Source organism: Cebidichthys violaceus, unplaced genomic scaffold, assembly GCF_023349555.1.
Source record: "Cebidichthys violaceus isolate CVI_PGR_0920_01 unplaced genomic scaffold, fCebVio1.0.p SCAF_22, whole genome shotgun sequence".
NCBI classification, from domain to species: domain Eukaryota; kingdom Metazoa; phylum Chordata; class Actinopteri; order Perciformes; family Stichaeidae; genus Cebidichthys; species Cebidichthys violaceus.
In genome coordinates, this window is record NW_027176395.1 from 4,964,341 (window position 1) to 4,982,067 (window position 17,727).

The window sequence follows — 17,727 nt, forward strand, 5'->3', positions numbered from 1 at the left end:
GTTGACACAAGACAAAAGCTCATTAGTGCGCACAATGGAAAGGGTTCATCCTCTCTTGAGCATGAATGTGTTCATTGAATTGAACCCAGCATAAGACATCTTGTAATAGACCAATGTGTGTAAGCTCTGCACAAGTTGAAAACTGAACACAAAATGACTTAAACTTGACCTGATACTTTGTCAAGGCCCCTTCAGGTACGAGTCAGGTAGCAGAGCTCTACTGGCGACAGACACAGAGTCCGTATGAGAGTATTCCACTGTCCAATTTCCCAGCATCAGCTCTGCAGAAAAGCAAAAATTCTACACATTTGTCAAATTCGGGCTGCCATACCTGGGCTACTTCTTCGGTCTATTCGGTGAATCCTTGTGTGTGCTGGTAATTAATGATGAGAGTCACATTCTGCAACATGGCTGGTGTGGGACATATAAAGAAAAAGAAAGAAGTCTCGCTTGACAAAGCTAGATTCTAGAATATTCTAGTATTAAACAAATTCATTACGATTTGAATAACTTGAAAGTCACTGCTCAGACACTGACAAATAAAAGCATTCCCCTCCTTCAGGATCCATTAGGTGAGGACGTCTGGCCCAGAGCACAGAATCGTGGTCTGACCGTGGCCTTGAACGTGCCCAAACCTGATGTCCCCCATTTAGGTCCTTCTTTTATTTCCATATCAAGCAGGAGGGATGTGGATGTTGACGAAACACAAACCCAATGAGCTAACACAGGCCATGTTTTCAAATCCTACTTTTAAACATTAACTCAATTAAATCTCCATAAACAAATTGGTTCCCACTGACGGTCTGGGATGGAACATGTTAAGTGCTGATCATGGCGGGCCGGTATTGATCTGCGATCGGCACAGCTGTCCCCTTTGTGGATTGAGGTGAAGGAGAGGGGAAACTTGTCTGGCAGTGAGGATGTAGGGGAGGGCCTTGAATGGAGATAAAAGCAAAAGGAGGCAATTCGCCAAAGCAGAACTCCTCAGCCGTTATGTTTCCCCTCACTCTGTCAGTCTCCTCTTTCCACCAGAGCCCTCACCTTATCATCCACAGAGCTTCGGTGTCTGCAGTTTCGCCTTCAATCGGTGACTTTGGAGCCCAACCGGAGAAGATCATTCACCACTTCCTCTCCTGACATCCCTCCATACAGGGATGGGATGATCGACCCACGAGTGCAAAAAAGAGAGGGGTACTGGGAGGGTGAGCGTATGCTGAGAGAGAGAGTTGGAGGGGCTCTCACTCTTGAAGGTGGTTGAAGTCTTGCCAAGATATTTCATATTCATAGTTAAATATTCAGCGCGCATGGTGGACAGGGGCAAATTCTGCAGTCAGCCCGCCATTCAAAAGTGAAAGGGATGTGGCTTGTGGATGAAGGGAGCGAGAGAGATAGACACGCATGGGGCTTCATGGTAGTCAGATGAGAGGCTGCCAGCTGCTGATGGGTGACTGTTTGAGCGTGGCGCCTCAGGACATGCCCGTTGAAAGGCGATGCGATCCGATACCCCCACTTATGCGGGGCTTATATACATATGCCCCCTTATGCAGAGGAGGCCCATATCAATTGCAGAACTTCCAGTGTTTTGGTCATTATGCCAAGTTGTTTGAGCGAGCGTCTTGCATGTCTGAATGAGGAATGTGGACTTACTGGGCTATGACCAGTGAGAAAAGCCTGCTCTGCATAAAACCACCTTGTGGCTTCTGTGAAAAAATGTTTGTGTTACAAAGCTGCTAAGTGAATAAAGTTTTGATAAAGGGACTTAGTTTCACCAGTGAAACTGTGAATTTGGTGAAGGCCTACAGCATGTCGGCTGGGCTCACTCTATGGAAAATAAACAATAAAACTATGCAGTATTATGCTGACAATGACTTTATCCTCTGAAGTAGGAGTCGGTCTGATGGGTAATAAAATCCTTGAGTAAAAGTTTTCCTTCACCCTAGTTACAAAAACATGTTTCCTATCTTCACGGTGTGGCTCAACTCCAATACAATGGAGGTGAATGGAATGTACTGGTCCCTACTATCCTGACTAATCTAAGAGACAGATACTGTAGCAACTGTTAGCATAGCTAGACACCACTAGAGGTAAGGATAAATGAGGATTTTCTCTGAGGTATCTCTTTTAAGCATAAAATATCCATATCATTTGCACCGCTACAGTAAAACCAATAGTTGTTTTTAAATTTCAAACAAATGTGACAGAGTAAAGTGTTAATTAGTGAGCGTAAGAGGTGTTATGTAGATTTATTCACTTAGCACAGAGGCTACCCGTTTCTAACTGCTTCCAGTCTGAATACTAAGCTAGGCTAATCGCTCCCTGGCTTTAGCTTTAATAGCAAGCTTCTCATGTCACACTCAGAAAGAAGCCAAAGAAGTCTATTTCCCAAAATGTTGAACTATTACTCCTTACTGTATGATTCAAACACACAAATCCGTATTTTAAATTATTTTAAAATCAATATTCAGATCAAGTAGGGAAATAAAGTAAAGCACAAGACATCGAGAATATGACATTTGATGTAATAGTGCAGCTTTAGGTTGATAATTAATGAATTACTTGGTAGTGTGGATCATACTTAGTCAATTGCTGGAACAAGCAGCTACACAATGTATATGTTACGTTTTTCAACAGTGTGCAAAAAACATTTTTGTAATTTTGAAGATACTTGAGGGGACAACTGAGGGCCAATCATGTTTCAGGAGATTTCCAATCAACACTTGTTAACACTGTGTGCTAAAAGTTGTGTTACAGTTTTCCAATGAGCCCTTTAAAAAGAGTGTAGTGTTTCCTTGTTCCCACCTGCTCTCCTGACGATGTTCTCCATCACCTCCACTCACTGAGAGGATAAAAAAAACACATCCCTTCTTCCCGTGATAGTGCAGGTCACACCTCTCGGTTTGGGAGAGTGGGAGTGATTAAAAATGACAAGGAGACATGTCGAGTGTTATTCATCAAAGAGCTCCACCTCGCTCCGCATCAGAACCAGCCGGTCCACAGGGGGAACCGGGGCGGGAAGTGAATCCGCTCCCCTCCGGCCCCAATCCAGACCCTGAAATGCTGATCCCCCCCCTTCCCCTTCCCCTGACTACACGTCCAAGTGATTACACTACACCCCCCCACCCACCCCCACCCCATACACACACACACACCCCTCACTCACACAGCAACACACACAGGCGCACACACACACACGCTCAGAGGGGCTAATTAAGGCTTTAATATGCAAATGAGAGCCGCAGTAAATTACACAGCTGGCAAATATGCCTGTTTTTGCCTGAAAATACATCAGGAGTGCAGCGAGGAGTGTGTTGCTGCTGTTGTTGTTGTGTTTGCAGAGAGACAGGGGATTGCCCCCCCCACACACACCCCCAAACCCCCCTGAGCAACCCATGCCCCCCTCCCCTCATCTGCTGGAGTAACTCATCCAGCTTTGTCCCTTTCAGAGGTATCAGGAGGAAAAGTCGACTCTCTGCACAAGTAATGTTGCATTTTAGAGAGGGACACAACAAGGGACACTACGGGGGTTTGGGGGCTTTGAAAATGAACGTTCTGTCGTCTGACAGTATGACGCTCATATCAACGAGTCTGTAGCTTTGACTTGGTAGCAGACTGGGAAACCTGACGTGACACTTTCATTCACATTTTCACACATTTTATTTACATATTCAACTGTTTTTAAAACTGTACTCTGTATTTGAAACACTAGTCTGCGTCGCCGGCTAGGTAGATGGGTCACAATGTATTCAAACGTTATGAATTCAATAAAAATGATTGATTACGTTTTTCTACGTTAAAGGGTCAGTTCACCCAGAAACACCAATGACAGAGTTAACTATCCATGCAGATAGTGTAATCCGTCCGGGGTTGAAGACGTAAGACTGAGGTGTCTGCCCCAATACAAAAGATGTCAATATCATTTTGTTGTTGGGGCTTAAAGCATTGAAGAAGGCTCCCTCTAGTACTTTGGTATAATGTAATCGGGGCTATAGCTGCAACTGGGGACACTGAGGTCGTGTCCTCCCTATTTTTTTTTCAGGAAAATTGGTGGTTTTACAAATCTGGAGACAACACTGGATAACAACCCTGCAAAGCATGTAAAGGCCCCAAGGCTCCTGACCAGGGGCGGAGCCAGATGTTGTAAACATTCGAGGCTCAGCCCAAACCTAAGGGGATGCGAGGGCACCCTCCCAAGGAGAGATTTCTTTTTTGCCATTTACGGCATCAATATGCACTATTTTCATCCCATTTGATGATAACATGCCAACAAAACTGTATATTATTTGGTAAAGACATGATAGTTGCCAAGGTCACAAATCAAGAGCCTACATTCTATGTTGTATCTCATTGTTCTCCAACTGTCTTCATCATTCTGATACCATAACACAACACATGAGTGAAATTAATAAAAGGAGTCTGGTGTCACTATTTTTAAGTTAGATAACGTACGGGTAGGGTAGAAATTTGACTAAACAGCATTGTTAATATTGAAATATATTTTTGTTTTACTATTTCACAAGTTCACAGAATGAATGTTGAGCTGACAAATCAAAATAATCTGGGTTGTTCTAACTGTAAATCAAGGATTCCCAACAATTTTGAAAGTACAATATCAACTACGATGGCTCTTGTGTCAAAATGCAGTTTTAAGAGCTGAATCATTTTGGTTGATTTTGTGATCACAAGGTATTTATTCTATAATAAAGTTGTTTTGAATTGAAACATTATTAAATCCAAAGAAAAACTCGGGGCAGGTAGTGTTAGATTTGTATGTTTATGTCCACTTTTAAGATTCGGTACCAACCAGAGTTATATTCCTGTCAGTGTTGAGAAGGCTTTGGAACAGAGTTGTGATCTATGTTGGGAATTACAATTTACAGACAATATAACTGAACAGTTAATTGAATAAATTAAATTATTTAAAATAATCTTAAAATATCATTTTTTTTTCAGAGGGAGCTGGGCCTCAGACTCATGACCACAGTACTTTTAATCCTTGCTGTGGCCCTGAATGTAATCCCTTTACAAACTGTTGACAGTAAATTCCATGGATTATCCCGAATCACAGGGACAGTTTCGGAAACTGATGCCACTTTTGAATATATTAAAATCATTTTTTACATCCCTCAAATTAAATTCCATTCCCCTTCATTATATGTCTAATTTTATATTTGTCAGATACTGTTGTAGAATGTTCTAAATTACAACAAGAGTACATATTCTCATTCTGGATTAAATACAGGAACTGTTAATTCACTGAGAACTCTCTTCCTATTCTCCACTAAAGGATGGATTTCTTTTGGTCATCAGAAATGAGACGTTCTCTAGTGATTCTCTTGGTTAAATGATAGTTAAAGTCTTTCCTCCATGCTCTCTGAGCTGTATTGTGTGCTGTGGTTCCAGTAGGTGACTGACTGATCAGGTAGCAGTGTGAACCCTGGTCCCACCTCCGCCCCCCCCCCCCCCCCCCCCTCCTGCTCGGAGCCGTTCCCCGCTGCCCTCTGAGGCGTTGCTTGGAGGTTTGTTCTGCCTGGTTGCTGTTGTCTGCCTACGTACTCAGTTCCCCAGAGCACCGGTGTCATCATGATGCAACTGAAACCTGAGTGCCGACTACATGCATGGTCAGGCCGTCCTGTCACCCAGCCACCCTACTGGGACTGACCGTGACAGGAAGGGTGCCCGAAAAACATACCCAGAGACCTCTTTGTTTCACGCTGTTCCTAAAATAAGACTCCGCACTCCTTCTAACGGTGCCCTCTGTGCGCTGCATTTCCCACAGCAATCTCTCCACAGACCCATACAAACACATGTAACTGTTCTCGGATGTCACTCCTGAACCTCTCACATTCACAGCGATGTGATCTAAAGCCAGCAAGACTACTCTGAGGCGTGAACAGTCAAGGTTGTTGGAGGAAATAAAGAATAGCCGCAGCGGATCGTTTCAAAGGATATCAACACGTGTGAGACATCTGATTTCTAAGGCCAGGTTTCATTATGGCTACATATTCAATACAACCCTTATGTGGAAAGGTGCTAAAAAGTAAAGATCACAAATACAATGTGTTTAAAGAGGGCTGCATGCATTTTAGAGACTGAAGGAAGCCTTTGACATTATGGTATAGATTTGTATTTGGTGTGGTTCAATAAAAAAAGGGGTCACTGTATCTCACCCTTCACATTACTATATTGCTAATTTCCCATAATTTCTATCCAATAGGTTTTTTCCCTCTGCTGTTTCTCACTGGAGATCAATCGTGGTTAAACAGGAGTTTTCAGCCAAACTAGCCACTCTGTGAGGCTGTATTTAGCCAACGCTAACACCCTCATGCTTCTCACAATGACAACGTCAACATTTGATTTATTAGGGTAAATGAAACGCATCCAAACCACACAACTAATATAAAGTTTATGCATACATCTACTTGTGTTTCTTGGCAATGGCCAGCCACACATTAGCAAATTTACTTTGACAGGGCTGGATTACCAAAGTGCAGGAAGTGAGTTAGCCTCTCCGGGGCTCAAAAGGCAATATGCAACATGAAGGTACACTATATAATAACAAAGCTGGGGCGGAGTATATCCCAGAATAGTAGTACTGGTTGGTTTCTATGGCTCCATATACACTGTACATGATGGATACTTCAAGGCAACAGGAACTTGGGGTTCTCGGCCCCGTGGTGGTTTAGGGTTAGGTCCGGCCCTGCACCTTGGAGCAACTGTCCTGTTTTGTATGCAGTCATAGTTAATTCTATTCTATGTTTTAGCATTGAGATCATAGTTAGTGATGGTGTGGCATTATATTTACTGTTTTTATCATGTGAGTCTGCGTGTGAGTCATCATGACAAAATGTGGAGTTGGAGACACCTAGTGTAGCTAACTACCACCAGGTGCTTGAAGTAGAGGGGTAGGAAGTGGGGAAGGGGCTGTTGCCACCCCCCCCACCCCCCCACCCCCCCACCTATATGGTGTTGCGATTGGTGTGATCACATCGCAAGATGCTCTCTATTCAGCGGCGTTTCAAACATTTTGACCCCCTTATGTATGTAAATATGGAGAATAAATCATTAGAAACACCTCTTCATACAATGTATACAGGACCACCTTTGACTATAGTCTCAGTAATAAACATGTCGTTGAATTTAAACATTTCTCACAACAAAAAAAACGACACATTATACACTTCGTAAAAGTATAAATTGGGACAGAGTAGAACAATGGCCTCAGAGTGTAAGAGGCTTTATTTAACCACATAGAAGTAAAGTTAGTAAAAATACCTTTAAGGTACTTTGTTGTTCCTCTGGCTTCCTTTCAAAAGCCCACAACTGCTCCTGTCGCCCCCCTCCACTGGTCCACTGAAACAAACTACTGAACCTCCTTCCTATTGCCTCTCCTTCCTACACGCACACACACACACACACACACACACTGGCTGCCATGCTGCTGTAATTATCACTCAGTGAGACAGCCTCTAACAGCTCCACCTTGCCGACATGCGACATTCAGGAGAGGACACTCTCCAGCGTTATCGCTGAACTCCTCTGCTGGAGGACGGCTGACAGGACGCTCGCGTTGGCTAAATCCAAAGCCAAATATTTAAGCATCAAACAGGTAAACAGGCTGCCGAGGCCGCTTCGCCCGACCCGCGATTAATAGAGCGCCGGGCAGGGGAAGTTTAGTGCATTAGCTGGGTTGACGGAGTCCCCTGATAAGGATGTATAAACAGCTCCACCTTGCAGCGGCTACAGAGAGAACTTGCCCGACAGAAAAGACTGCTTTCCACTAGGGCCAGGGTGCATGAATATTTTAGATGGGTAAATAATTAATAATTAACAGCAAACAGGCCAGTGATCAAATGGAGCAGCGTGGCAACAGACATGAAAAATCAGACTCTTGTAAACAAAGACAAGAGGACCCAGATTTCCTCCCCTCTTGCCACCTTCTTTTTTTCCCCCTTTTAAATATGCGCATCTTCAATTGCCCCCCCGCATTGCCATAAAACCACACACATGCAAAAAGGCACACGTATGAACACACAAACTCCACATCAGCGACTCTGTCAAACACACACAAAGTGCTGCCATAACCCCTCCATCACTCACTCACATTCATACCCACACTTATTTTCCTTCACACGAATGAAATTTTCACGTATTCCTTGGCGACCCGGGGAATGTGACTGAGCGAGAACACTTGATCTGGCCACCCGCTGTTTTCTGATGGAAAGATTTGCTTTTTAATACAATCGTCACTCCTCCCACCTGGATATGCCACGCCAAGACAAATCCCAGCTGTGTGACTCCAAAACCTGACAGAGCTTAAAAATTCCCTTATTACCATTCCCTTAAAATATCCAGCCACACTAACTCCCGACAATGGTGAAAATGCTAATCACGTCTCTCGGCGGCTTAGAGGAGCATGAAAACAGAGCCGCCAATATGGAGGCTTTGGTGCGTGTGCAAAAGTGAGGAAGAAGAAGAAGAAGAAGAAGAAGAAGAAGAAGAAGAAGACGACGACGACGACAGCAACGAAGAAGTGCAGCTTTAATGACACACATTCACAGAAGCGTCATGGCTCTTAAAAGCTGCTTCTCCAAAATCTGTCGCATCTTGCCGCTTGACTTTAGCCAGAGGAGACATTTCATAAAAATCAGACTTAATCGTGTAAACAACACGCAGACAAACAGAAAACCACTGCAAACAAAAATAAAACAACTTTGGAAGCTGTGCACGGATCGCCTTCAGAGTTAATTTTAAAGTAAGCATTCAGTTCCTTGGAGATTTTAATTAATGCTTTAATATGCAAATAAGTTAGCAGAGATAAAATCATGACAAACAGATGGCAAGTGTGGGTAATTATTTTGTGAATCCAGCAGGGGTATGTATTAAAGTTATGGCATCGTTTTCCTCAGGCCTCTGCAGCCATGGATGGTGGAGAGGGAAAAAAAAAACAAGTATCACTGATGAACTGAGACACAAATGACTTACTAGTGTCTCCAAATGACAAATGAGACCACAGTGAGTCTGAATACATCACAAAAGACAAGACGTTAAGGATAAGTAATCCTCAGTCACCAGTACCCCTTCATTCCAAATTAGGAAAGGAAATTTAAATGGAAGCACCAACAGTCATTTAAATGCCCGCAGAGCTGAAACACAGAGTGTATCCGTTTTACTATGAGAGCACCATCAGTAGCCTGTGCTGTTTATAGCAGGCAGGGTGGAGGTCCATTCACACAAGTCAAATCACTATTCATAACACCAAGTCATGTTTTTTATGCCTTAAATAATCCTGTTGACAAAACAGTCTCACCACAAGGTCTAATTAGTAGACAGTTTTTAATTGTATCACATGCAGCAGATGGAGTTGTTATGGATGTCATAGATGTTCAAATTTCCATTTTTCTGAAGAATTCAAGGACTTCCCCTCCATGCTGGTTCAAAAGTAGAAATTAGAAGTTCATTACTTTGCACGGCAGCTGCATTCATGCGATACCACCAGATATCATCGTATCAGGCCTCAGGTAAAGGCCTTTACAATCCAGGGACGTGATGAATAAACAGCCCGAAAAATGCAAAAAGACTGGCCAAAAAGCCAAAATGAAAACTATTTATACCGGCAGACTTTTTCAATAAAAGGTTGCCGTTGATTGGCGCAGGCAGAGGACCAACTACCAGGATCCTGTTGACCCAGAGCAGCGGCTGGCAGGCTGTCTGAGGTAAAGTGTTGTATAACCTAAACAACTGACTGTAAGTTTCCTTTTAGAGAAATGCTCTGGGTTACGCATTGTATTTGTCAAGGGCTTTTATTGTGAAAGGTAAAAAAGGAAAGAGTGGATCTGGTCTTCGCTGCCCTCGTTAAACTGAGTAATAAAGATTGCCGTCTTGGTTTGGACTACATACCCTCTGGGTTGTACTTTATTCGCTTTGCGGAAGTTTTGAACAATCGACCTCGAAATACGATGACGCAAATATTACACAATGAATGACTTTTATACTGTGTAGTATTTATGACAAAAACAACAAGCCCCAGTGTGTGAAGACCGTATAGCGTTTGTGTCCGGACCACCGGTGATATGGACCAATCAGCATCCTGTGAGAAGCTACTGGCAGCACTGTGTGTATTTAAATGTGTGAGACGCAATGACACGGAGAGGCCACCGTACAACCATGGCGGCTCCTGAAGAGGTTAGCGTAGATGCCGCAGTAGCATCAAGAAAAGATGTTTTTTCGCTCTTCTCTCGACTGACCTCGGCAAGAGTTAGATTGACGGATCACTCATCCAATTACCTACCAAGCATTTTTTTACAACAGTTTCCAATGATGGCTTCTCAGACCCTCACAACTCTCAGACTCTCACAACTTGGCAATGAAGATGTGTGATATAGTTGGCCCACATTTCAGTACCCAACAGTACAGGTCAGTGGATTCAGATGTGTACCTATTTAATGATAGCTGCACCTACCTGCTCCTGTGAAGGGATGTGGTCCAAATCCAGGCTAGCAAGAGACCGGTTGATCCTCAGGGCCAGACACAAAGCCATCAGGCCTCCAACCTTTACTTCATTCTGACGGAGGTCCAGCCGCTGAATGTGACGACTCTCTGCAAGGAACTCTGCCAACGCCACAGCACCTTCACCAGAGAAAACGTTGAAATGTTAGAGGGGGCTGGGTTAGCAGCTTGAGAACGTAGTTGCAAGGCTAGTTTGATCTTTGGAAACCTCTCTTGGCTAGCTACCATGAAGTACCTACTTTAATCTAGACTGCAGTTTTCAGGCTAGATATGACTCACTTATCTAGAAATTCTATGGATGGGCTTCAGACACTGGCTCAAGCTTAATTTCTGCCTCAGCAGCTCTGCCTCCAGACATGTTTTGGTAGTTGTGTTGATAATAGATAAAACACAAATTCACAGTAATTGGTTCAATCCTCTCAAATTTGCGTAATCTTCTAGAACACTCAATATGAGTTTTGGACTGTTGGTGGGACAAAACAAGCTTCTTAAAAACGTCAGCTTTGGGTCTGGGACATTGCAGCGGCCATTTTCCATTTTTTATTTAACATATTTTAGAACAATTAATCAAGAAAATAATCAGGTCCAGGTCCCAGGTTTCTCTTGTTCAAGAGATTTTTTTTATCTCAATGGAACTTCCTGGTAAAATGAAGGTAACAGAAATATAAATAACAAGCAGTTTATTTTTTATAATTAAAACAATGATTGTGAGTTGCATTTCTATCCCTATTCAAAACTAATCACACATGCAAGTGGCTGATATGAAACCAAAGTTGTGAACCACATTTAACACAATTATTTCCTAAAAGATATAGTTATAAATTATATATTATAATGGGCCGAATCTGTACTTCAGTTGTAGATTCAAATACAATGCCAAGAATGTTGCTGCATGTAAAAGACTTACTGCACATGTATTGTTGTACCTTCACACGTGATGTTGGCTTGGGCCAGGCCGAGCTGCAGCAGCGAGCAGTTCACCATCAGAGGCTCCCTGATCACCTGCATGCCCTCGTTCCCCAGGAGGTTCTCACCCAAATCCAGGACCTGCAGGACCTTCAGCACGGGCTGAAAAACAGCATTCATCTCCACGTTTACCTCGGACCAAACACTGTTCCAACTGGAACCAAGGACTTTTCACCACTGCTTTACTTTGACTTTACCAGGACAATGAAGCTTTGGTTCAGACTCTGTGTAGCAGATACTTTCAGTGTGAAAAGGCTGAGAAGTTTTAATCATCATTATTATTATGCGGTGATTATTATTCCTTTTCAAACTGTTTCCTCTCATGTTAAATGCTCAGAACTTCTGTTTCCACTCTCCAGAGCCACATTAGCGTTGAAGGTTGATTAGCTGGCGCATAAAGCTGGGGGTGTCTGGGGCACAAGAGGCCCATGTTGCCCAACAGCTTGAAGAGGAACGCGCCACCCACTCCTCGGTTGCCCCCTCGCCTCGCCACCCTTGTTAAACTCCTCTGGTCAGCGTTCTGAAGAGAGAGGGAGCGCGGGGGCGGAAAGGAAGCCAGGAAGGCAACAGACAGACCCGGAGAGCCTCTTCTTTTTGGAGTTAATTTGCACCACGGTGACAACAAACACTCTTGAGAGGGTCCCCCCCCCCCCCCCCTTTCTTTCCTTGGCACACACAGGGGCACCGCCACATCCAACGCGTGGCGAGAAGCTTCTCCGGTGAAGAGGGGAGGAGGAGAGGGAGGAAGAGCATCTCGGATGGATATGCACGAGGGATAATAGCAGACAATTAAAGAGGCGACTGCGTGGTTGAGAGTGTGTGAGAGTCGAGCATGGTTGAAGCCTGTCAAACGTAAACCACAGGAGGGTTGGAGTGAGAAGTTTGAGGGGGGTAAGAGTGTGAAACCACCAAAAACACAGTATGCTTTCACACATGACATGCTGGCTTTAAACAAAAAACAGCGGAACTCACAAAGTAGAAAGAAAACAAAAGCCCTGCATGACATAATCACCTCACCTTTTTTTTTTTATAGAGTAAATTTAGAATCATTATCCAAATTCTAGACCTGGAAGTGGATTTTGGCCCACATCTGCTCTCTTAGTAAGTCTTTCAAAAGACGAGCCATGAGGACAGAGAAGAAAAGCACACAGACCAACCAGAAAGGTTAATAACAGCATTCCTCGTCATCATATTCGACAAGACCAGCTACGGGTCTAATTATCATCATTACGGCCTGCAAGGACATCTACTTATCTCCTTGACTGGCAGTCCGCATGAGCACCCCTCCTTAACGCGCATCTATTATTTAATCAAACTGTTCCTTCTTTTGGTAGCACTGGAGGAGACAGGGGAAGTATGTGTGTGTGTGTGTGTGTGTGTGTGTGTGTGTGTGTGTGTGTGTGTGTGTGTGTGTGTGAGAGAGAGAGAGAGAGAGAGAGAGAGAGAGAGAGAGAGAGAGAGAGAGAGAGAGAGAGAGAGAGAGAGAGAGAGAGAGAGAGAGTACGTGGCAGGCCTTTAATTTCTAGCCTTTTGACTTCCACAGTCGCCACTCACATGACAGGAAGGTGCAGTTTATGCTGCCAATCAGGCGGAAGGAATGCATGTTATTAGGAGTGTACAGTGAAATGTGTGGAGGCGGGACTTTTTCAGAGGGGTGGTGGTGGTGGGGGGTGGTTCTCTGGATGAGGCCACCGCAATATATATAGGAAAGCAGGTATAAGTTGGACCGTTTAACTCGATTTAACAAAGCTAAGAGGGTTTCAGAAATGATTTGTTTGTTACACAGAACCATCCGAGAAGCCAAACTCTTGCAGGAGCAGAAGAGCAAACACACTGAATAAAGCCTTCTGTGTGTCGTTCTTTGCTCTTCTATCAATGAAGAAATACTCTCCAGTTGTGATGGAACTGGTGCTGTGTTGCAGCATGGGCGCTAATCTCTTCAGGAGTCGCCATTGTTGTTAGGAACAGTCTCCTCCCCGTGTCGTTTCACACACACACTTAAGCCACACCCCTAGCTGCCAGTAAAGCTACTCACACTCATTGGACACAAATGCATTACTTAAAGCCTCACAAGATGGGATTCTGTGATCATGAGATTCTTCCCTCTTTCTGTCTCCTTCCCTGTCAATGTTTCCTTGAAGAGCTGTGGCAGAGGTACAGTAACACAAAGACTGTATCTTTGTTATTAGAGTTGTCTAACTCAGACTGCTGAAGCCTCATGTTAGCTTCAGATAAACTTTGTAATGAGTTGACCATGGAATGAGGGCTGTGGATTTTGTCCCGCATCACTTACATTAGAATAGCAATGAGGAACAAATCTATTCATCCTTTTAAGGGTTCAACACAAAAGTTAAGTAGCCCCTGTAACAAATCATTTCCCCTTAGAATTACAAGTACAAGTTACTTTAATGACGAGGAATGGCAGAATAGTGACTTGGATTATACCGCACAAGTTGTGAGAGAGTTTTTTAAAGGGGTGTTTTCAAATGCGGCCTCCACTTATTTCAATTCATCAAGACTTTTCTCTGTGTTTGGATTCTCAGTTCACCGTGGAGGCATGAGAGAAAAACAACGTCCTCTTCAAGAATTCAAGGTAACACACAGTGAGTAATAGATATACAAATGGTCCTTTCGTGGGAGAAGTATTCCTTTGAAGTTACCTTGTGAGGAAAACTACGGCCGCTACGGAGAAACCACTGCACTTAGACTGAAGTTTCAGACGTCCATGGAGAAAAGAAAAGGTCTGTTCTTGGAATATACTATATGTAATGCCGACTTTTGGCGTTAATGGATTTGTTCCAAACTAAAAGCTGGTATCGTGATCCTCACCAGAACCTTGGCCAGATGGACCATTCCATTTGCAGTGATCTGGTTGTTCCTCAGCAGTAAGACTCTCACACCTGCCGTCTGCCACCTCAGACCATCACACAGCTCCTCCAAACCTGCAAAGTGAAAAAACACAACACAACCAAACAACTTTACATTGTGGTAACTAAACAGGTTCAGCTAATTATTAATTACAGCTAATAATTCAGCTTTGTATATGTAAGCTAAAAGGCACTGACAGATGTTTGGTGGGAATGATGGAGCTATGTGATTAATCTTTCCACATGTGAGATCATCTTAAAGCTGGACTGTGCATGTCTGCAATCTGTGTTTACCTATCCCGTTGCTTTGCTGTGTTTCCTTGTAAGCTGCTGGCAAGCAAAGTTAGTCGGGTCATTCTTTAATTAGCAGAAAGTGAACAAAGGCTGCCAAAGTGTTACTAATGATTAATGAGATTATGTGTCTCAATTGCAAACAACTTCTGTGCTGAGCCTCTCATTCACACGATGTAAATCATGACAATGTGGGAATCCATTTTGCAGTGAAAAATGTTTGCCTCAGGTTTAAAGAGAACATGATGTGCAACATTCTGGGAACTACGCTTATACGATTTATTTCAGAGAGTGAGATGTGAAGATTAACAACTGTGTGACTTCTTCTATAACCACAAGTGGTTGTTTTCACATTTCTGTTTTACATTAACTTACCCTAACACTTTTTACCAATCGTTTATTTTCAAAATGTTCAACTAAGTCCTTTCAAAAACAATTATTCAGAGTAAATGAATTCATCTGCACTTCACACATTGAGTGGCAAATATGCGTATTCAAGCTCGTTCTGAGTTAGATGCCAGGACTGACATCAATCTCATGTCCTGTGCATTAAGCACAAAGCTAGAGTCAGGACCATAGACTGTATATAGAGATGGAGGACATGACAGCTACCGAAAGTGAAGCCAAAACATCTGGATCGCCCCCTGGTGGCTGGCTGCAAGATCGGTCGCCTCCGCCGTGCTAATGGCAGCATATCCATTTTTCCCAAAAATGTTTTCTGTTACTTTATGAAGTTCTCATCACGCTGTTGTATATTCAATTGTTAATTTACGTGATACATTATGTTTTAATTCGTTATTTGATGCTATGAAAAGGGGGGGTGACATCATAATTGATAGCTGCTCCGAGTGACGTAGTCGTGGACTCTGAGGCTCTGGAATTGTATGAGAGGAGATGTTACTCTAACCATCCATAACTGTCACTATGCTGTGTAACAGAACATGCGTTGATTTGATCATAAATGCAGTTATAGAGATATAATACTTTGTCCCTTTAGCCAATAATTTTGTCCCTTTAGCCAAATAGCTGCCGTGGTGCTAGCATAGCAGCTAGGTGGCTCACGCTAACAAGCTGGGTTTTGTCTTTAATATCCCTTCAGCTCTTCTGAGGCTCCTCTTCTCACCGATATCGCTGATGCTCCGTAGATGGTACCAACGATGTTCTGGGTGCTTTTAATCACCCCCTGTAGAGCCCTGCTGTGCTGTACCGTTCACATCCCATACCAGTTTGTAATGTTTGCAGTCAGGATGCTTTCTTTTGTTCTTATAACACCCCCGGATCACTACCGCACAGACTCTGGCTCCAAATAATGTCAAGATGGCAGCTCCCATATCTGGGATATTTTGGCTTCATTTACAGTGGGATGAAGTGGTGCGGACATGGTTAGCATAGCTTAGCATAAAGACTGGAAGCAGGTGGAAACAGCTAGCCTGGCGCTAGCCTGGCTCTATCCAGGGTTAAAAACACAGCCTTCAACACCTCCAAATACTTCTTTTTAACATTTAAGACCTGCTCTTTGTTATTATATATCCTTATTTCATTGTTATTTTATCATTCAGCACTCACCACACCAAACATGTCCTCCATTAAATACATTTCATCACTATTCTCAATTAGACAAAACCAAGTGCTGCAGACCCAGATTTTTTGCATATCAATTTTGCCCTGCACTTTGAATACATATATCATTTTTTGTTCTGTAACAAAGATGAACATCCTACCAGTATCTGCTACAACATTGCTGCTGAGCTCCAATGTCTGTAAAGTGGTGTTGTAGCGCAGCAGGTCTCCTAAATGCAGGGCATCCTGGTATCTGTTCAGCAGGTTGTTGGTAAGGTGGAGCTCTTTCAAAGCCTTGTTTGACTTCAGTGCACCGACTACAAGCAGCGGCAAACGAAAAGATCAACACAAGATAAGAAACTGGATCCAGAATTTACATTACTACCTTAAAGTACAATTATGCTCCTCAAACTATTGAATTAGCTTGAAAGACAAATACTGGCAGACATGTGTGTGACTTTAAGATTTGTGCAATTTGTTTGATTAATAAATACTAAATCAACTTTGTCAGTGCTTCTCCGTTTAGAGAATCAATATTCAATGAAGATTCAGAGTGTGAGCAAGTTGTGCGAGGTCGGTAATCTCATATTGTCTCAATATGACATGGGACAAATGTCCCCCTGCCGGGACTCTAACCGTAGACGTTGAGATGTCCCATCATGCTCTCACTCCCAACTCGTCAAATGTCAGTGGCCCTAAACTTCCGACTATGCCACTCTAGATTTCCCTCTAGTGTCAGCCTTGGACGTGTCAGTTTCCGCTTGTTTTATGAATAAGTGTCTTTTTTAAATCATTTTCAGAGGAAATTCACAATTTAAATCCATCCACCTCGACCTCCTCCCCAAGCAGACTTCCTTGCTCTTTATACGTCAGTTGCTCTGAGCTTCTAATAACGGATGAGTTTACATTGGAGTTAGTTGAAAGCCCAGTGCGTCATGCATATGCTAAATGGAGCCTTGGTCCGCTAGTATCAGCTGCTGAGGGTCACTGGCCAAGCGTCGCTATTTGCCGAGCTGGGAGTGAGAACGGGTTAGATATGCAACTTAAACATTGGGTTACCAGTAAAAACTGCTAAACACAATTTATTTTGTGAAGTTATTCTGAGTTGTTAGCTGAGCAGAGCAGTAACAGTGGTTGTTGATGGGAAGCCAGTTGGGGACCAGGTCCTTGTCACTGGGATAATGTGAAGCTCCCACATGTTACACACAGCTGTCGAAGCTCCTGGCTGGAAGGTAAAATGATCGGAAGCATATGCCTATCTATAAACTCACAGCAACAGAGAAGTCAGCAGTGATGAGGACCGGAGTGTACGGAGATTTGCTCCTCTAACTTTGGATGGAACCAGCTCCACACCCCCCCCCACCCCAAATTAAGACATATGGATCTTTGTAAATTGATGTTAGATATGATCTATCGTAGAATGTCCTCTGAGAAGCCAAACATGGGGCCTTCAGGTTGTAACTGTGATAGACTGATTGATGGCGAGTGAACTTGAGCATGAAAACGAAGCACAGCAGGACTCGCCGCCTGCTTCAAT

At 43.3% G+C, this 17,727-nt stretch overlaps 1 protein-coding gene across 1 annotated transcript in view; it reads right to left on the bottom strand.

The window, feature by feature from the left end:
• The window catches only part of si:dkey-288a3.2 (protein phosphatase 1 regulatory subunit 37), a 66,688-nt gene that overhangs the window by 21,271 nt on the left and 27,690 nt on the right, over positions 1-17,727 (bottom strand). The window contains exons 9-12 of the mRNA XM_068717986.1: positions 16,352-16,507; positions 14,302-14,414; positions 11,433-11,574; positions 10,460-10,626 (exon numbers count right to left, since the gene is read on the bottom strand). Coding sequence (XP_068574087.1) covers positions 10,460-10,626; positions 11,433-11,574; positions 14,302-14,414; positions 16,352-16,507 — 578 coding nt within the window. The remainder of the gene's footprint in view (positions 1-10,459; positions 10,627-11,432; positions 11,575-14,301; positions 14,415-16,351; positions 16,508-17,727) is intronic.